The 5,803-nt window shown below is 33.2% G+C and overlaps 1 protein-coding gene across 1 annotated transcript in view; it reads right to left on the minus strand.

The window, feature by feature from the left end:
- Positions 1–345: 345 nt before the first annotated feature.
- The window catches only part of LOC139499123 (heat shock 70 kDa protein 12A-like), an 18,801-nt gene continuing 13,343 nt past the window's right edge, over positions 346–5,803 (minus strand). The window contains exon 3 of the mRNA XM_071287807.1: positions 346–1,526. Within this exon, the coding sequence (XP_071143908.1) occupies positions 460–1,526 (1,067 nt within the window). The 3' untranslated portion in view covers positions 346–459. The remainder of the gene's footprint in view (positions 1,527–5,803) is intronic.

Here is a 5,803-nt window from a genome sequence, read left to right on the forward strand (position 1 = left end):
ACAACACATATGGTGTACTTAAAAACTACAATATAAAAACAAAAATATCACGATATAGATGAATTAAGTCAAATTTAAAATTTAAATCCGGGAGAAATCTTCATAATGCTATTTTTCACATACATCATAACAAACTTTCATGGTATACGTATGTATACTAATAAAAACAATCAAACACAAACTTATGTATATATATATATTGAGGAATAACATTAAACAATTGTTTCATTTCAATTTAAAATAGTAAAAATTATATATAACACAATTTTTTTTTGATAGGAGTGAAAAGTATATGTATTACAACAATGATTCTGCTTACACATTGATCTAACTAATTTTAGTCGAAAATACTTGAGACTTTGATGTTATATGAGAACCTGTTTATACCTGCAATAGAAAATAATTTTCACGTTAATATAAACAACGAAAACTTGGTATGAAATGACAAATATTTACCAGCTATTCTGCTACCATTTCAATAGCTGTGAGAAATATTTCTCCTGTCTCGCGATCAGTTGCCGTTACTTTTAGTTCAGTTCCTCCAAACATAAAGTTAGCATCAATCATCCGTTCACGTTCTATTGGATTTGAAATGTGTATAATCAGCTGACCAAGAAGACAGCAAGAAATATGATCTATATAATTCGGACTTTGTTCAGTTGACATATAAATTTTAACTGCTACACGTTCCTGGCCAGGTCTCAATTTGAACTGTTTGGTCACTATTTGATCGTTTTGTACCTCTGTATTTTTTTCAATGAGAGTTTGAAAAACATCTCTGCAATATTTCATGCCTCGAATCTCAATCAAGTGTCTTTCCGAATGACAAGTTTCGTTAAATCGAATTGTGACATCGACTCCATATGTGTAACGAATTAGTCTTACTGCTATAACTGACGGTCTGTGGCCGTAAAGAACTGCCCCTTTAAGTACAGCCAGCCCACAATCAAGGGGAATTAAAACTTGTCTTGACTCAAAAGTAGATCTGATTTTATCTTGTAGTATGCCGCATTCAGCAAATCCTCCTACTAAAATTACATCTTTTACGTCAGACATTTCTTCTTTTTTAAGTATACTCTCAAGAATTTTTAGTATTTTTTCAATTGTCGGTGTGAAAAATCCAGCAAATACTTTTGGACTTATACTTAGTTTATCGCCCTTTATGCTGATCTCTTTGGAAAAGTCAGAACCTTTCCAAACTTCATCCAGATTTTTGCCGTGTACTTCTTTACACAAACTAGTCAAAACCGTAATAGGGATCATCATTCTGACAACTTTCTGATTATCCGTCTTAACTGTTCTCTTTTTCGATTCAAAACTTCGAAACAACTCTAAATACTCTTCCGGATGTCGTTTTTTCAAATTTTCCATCACTGACTTGTCGTCCTTATCAAACAGGTTCTTTAAAAAGTCCAAAAAGGCATTGTCGATTGATGTTCCTCCGCAGTTGCTACCAGTTGATCGATATATTTCTTTCAATCGCAAATCTGTTATGATTTCATGAACGGCAATATCAACTGTTCCACCTGCAATATTGGATTAGAGATAAAAGAAACAGATAAAAAGCAATTCAATGTTCTTCGTTTCTTTAAACACTTTCGATTAAAGACAACACAACAGAATGTTTAGAGTTTGCACCCTTAAAAGAATATCTTTAAAAAAATATATGAGTCATAAACCAGTCTTCACTTTATCGCTTGGCGTCAAATTATTGTGAAAATCTAATTGGATTTTTTTAAAAGCACTAGCTAGTTAATCACTTGTGTTAGTTAATAAACACATAATTGTTACAATGATTGCATATGAAAATAAAAAGTTCAATATTCAAAATTATTTGATGAGATATTAGAACTAGGGTTGAAATAATTCATCATAGTAACAAGGATAATAATTTGTATTTGCACCAGACGCGCATTTCGTCTACAGAAGAGTCATCAGAGACGTTCGAATAAAACAAAGTTAAAAAGTCCAAACTAAAGTACGAAGTTGAAGAGCACTGAGGATTAACAATTCCCAAATGCATGTTCTGTCAAATACAGCTGAGGTAATCTATGCCTGTGGAAAATTAGCCTTTATGTTACAAAAAATACTGAGTTTTGTAAAACAGCTAATTTGTTATTGCGCTTTGCTGTTTAAAATCGTCTTACGTTTACAAGCATTTCTTTTATGCCGTTTTATGTTACGTTGTTAAAACAGTAATGGAATAACCGCTATGTCAGTTGATAACGAGACTGTATGACTTTATATTTAATACAGAAATATTGAACCTATAAAACATACAACTTTTGTGTACTCAACCAAGTTATTATATTACTTTACTGTCTTATGTTTTACATTACGTTCTCTCAGTCTCTAAATGAGATAGTGTAATACCCTTTGAATCCTTTTCTTCACGGACGATTTAGGCGCTCGGTATATAAAGCAAATTTAATGTGTGCCTTTTAAGTGCAACGTTCGTTACAAGATAGTAGGGATAAAGTTAGTTCGAAATACTATTTCCCACCCTCCCACCTCGTGTAACCGTGTTATATAAAACTTCCTAGTTTCGTATTTAGTTGTTTATGGGGATATTTCATGCATTTATTTATGGCTGATTGCATATATTAATATTAAAGATCTTTTAATTAAAGGCGATTTGTAGCGAACGCACAATTCTATACTGTTTTAGTTTTTACAAAATCTAGTTAAGAAAACATTATTTTAGGAGGATCGAAATGAGGGAAAAAAATAACTATGATGACAACTTGATTTATGTAATTTAATAGATTATGGTTGCATTATTGGAATACACTAACTTTAATAAAGAAATATTAAAACAATTGCAAACATACCTTAATGGCGCAATTAACATTCTTCAATAATTCTATTTAATAATCACATTGCGGTCCTTTAATAATGTTTAATTTTAAGTTTACGTGATAAAACAGAGCATAAGAATATTTTTATAATGTTGTACTGTATCTTTACATATTCAAACTTCTATACTAGTCAACAAAAGAAACGATACAAAGTTAAATTTGTCAATAATTCTACATTTTTGAATTTAAAGTTTATGTATAAATTTATTTCTGTATTCAACGTCAAAAAGCATCTGTTAATTCTCTAAAAAAAATCTGAAACGAATACGCCGAATATCCCGAATATTACTTTTTGGTCTGTTAATCGAATGCGCCGTGAATCAATGAAGCATATAAATTGTAAGATGTCAATAATTCGGCTACTGCATCAAGTAATTAATTTTCCAACTTAAACAGTATACAAAAAGTCGAGAAATCGAGAGTCCAAAATGAGCATGGACAAGCTATTGCTATGGTCAGAGCTTGGATGAAGCAAACTGACGTCGCAAATCATTTTCATGGGGCAAGAATATAAATTTCAATACTTGACGATTCTTTTTAGGTAAAGTGGCTCAACAAATGATAGACCCCGTCGCGGCAATCCCTATGCGACGTCACAACGTCAAAATCGCACGATTCCTCTTTTACACTTTTGCAACCGTTTTGCAGACGGAAGTTCGGGATTATGGGTAGGAATATGTCACAAGGGACGCACACAGTTCAAAATCGTTGATGTAAACCTAAAAACTTAAAAACTAAAAAACGAGTTGAGATATAGGAATGAAATCCGACAGCGCGGATTCATAACGTTTTCCAACAGTATAACGTTAGATGTATAGTGCGGCACGGATTTATATGCACTATCTTGAACAAAATCATATTCGATTTCTCCCTTGGCATTATCAACGGATCTCTCTCTTATACAGCATCTAAAGTTTCATCTTGGCAGACTTGTTCGAAAAAGGCAAAATCCACTGGAAACGCTACAAGTCTTGCATTTGGCTCTTATACAGTAGTTGATTGATATCCCACAATCGGACATTATGACTTTGATAGGATCTGTGCCTCATAGAAGTGAAGCTGTGGTAGGTGCGAGAGGCGGCCATACTCGCTATTATATTCAGCAAACTGAAATGCCGGAAACTGACTGATCCGTCCGAATTCGGCCAGGAACTGTCTTGAACTTTATTTTTAGATAGAAAAAAAATACTAGTGTAAAACCATTCAAAAGAGAACACCAACTGTCTAAGCTATAAGGGACGCAGTTAGTACCCATAGTATTACTTACTACTTGTTGATATGTTATCGCCGAAACCTATATATATGTTTTCCAGAAGAAATGTAAAGCTTCAATCATATCTTTTCATTTCCAGTAATTGTATCTAGCATTACTGCCTACCTTAGATTTAGTTAAAAGTAAGTTCATTTGGGTTAATATCGGTAATATATTTATATAAGTCTGGATTATTAGCCGAAAATATCATCAAGATACCGGTAGGTATTGTTGAATGTATCAACTAAGATGTAACAATAACGTGTCTCTACTGAGTTTGGTCATAAAACTGAGATTCATAGCAAGACAGGAATATAAATGCTATTAGAGGGGCGCAGTTAGTGTCTATAGAAATATTTGTCGAAACATGTTATCCCTAAAACGTACACATGTGTTGTTCAGGCGAAAATTTAACGCTTTAATCATATCTTCAAAATTCCAGGAAGTGTATCTACCACACGTTTTAGTTTTTCGAAAAACTTTAAAAATTAATATCAAATATGAAAATGATTTCTTGATACAATTGCTAAAAATTGTGTGGAGGTATAGTGTATAGAGATTGATAAACGAGATCTTTGATATAAGTAAGGGAAGTAGTTAGAAACACTGATATATTAATAGTAGAACAAGGGGTCGAAATAAGCGCTGCTCCGATGGTACGACACCAGTAGAATTTGTAGAACATTTACTAAATGCGGAGATGAAATGGAATTTAAATATTTTTTTTAGCAATGTAGGTAACTAGTACTTAGAAGGGACTTTCAAATGTTAAGTAGAGGGTTTAATCTATGTAATGCAGTGATATCCTTGTTTACAATTTGCCCCTCGGTTGAATGAACGAACGTGAAAGTAAAAGAGTTTATAATTTCGTTTTGGAGGACTTCCGTATAGTATATGCTAACACCTCCACTACATTGTTGGCTGCCGTTAAGAACACAAAGTGCGTTGCCTGTACTTAGAGTTTATAGTGCATTATACAAATGGGAATATCAAAGACCATAGTAATATCAATTTCGGAATTGTTTGCCAAAGGAGATATACGAATATCAACAGTATTGATAATTTTATTCAAATAACCTTCTAGTGATTTTTATATCAGATTTTCACGTTTACACTTACTTTTAAAGAAGGCAGAAAGAGTGTCTTAAATGACATGACGACACTGATTCAGTCTTGTTTTGTTGGGTGACGATATTTAGGTCCTTTCTTAAGAAAAGTTTGATCTCACGGTCCTCGACGATGTTGAGGTCTCCTGTAACGAACATTTCTAATTTCACAGTCTTGTTCCTTTAAGGTTATGTCATTACCAGAGACCTCACCATCGATAGAGACCGTTTCAAAACTTCTCTTAAGAAAGGACATAATATCGTCCTCCATCCAATTGGAAAACTTCTCTTAAGATAGGACATGATATCGTCCTCCATCCGATTGGAAAACTTCTCTTAAGAAAGGACATAATATCGTCTCCATCCGATTGGAAAACTTCTCTTAAGAAAAGACACAATATCGTCCTCCATCCGATTGGAAAACTTCTCTTAAGAAAGGACATAATATCGTCTCCATCCGATTGGAAAACTTCTCTTAAGAAAGGACATAATATTGTCCTCCATCCGATTGGAAAACTTCTCTTAAGAAAAGACATAATATCGTCCTCCATCCGATTGGAAAACTTCTCTTACGAAAGGACATAATA

Source organism: Mytilus edulis, chromosome 12 (assembly GCF_963676685.1).
Source record: "Mytilus edulis chromosome 12, xbMytEdul2.2, whole genome shotgun sequence".
Classification (NCBI taxonomy): domain Eukaryota; kingdom Metazoa; phylum Mollusca; class Bivalvia; order Mytilida; family Mytilidae; genus Mytilus; species Mytilus edulis.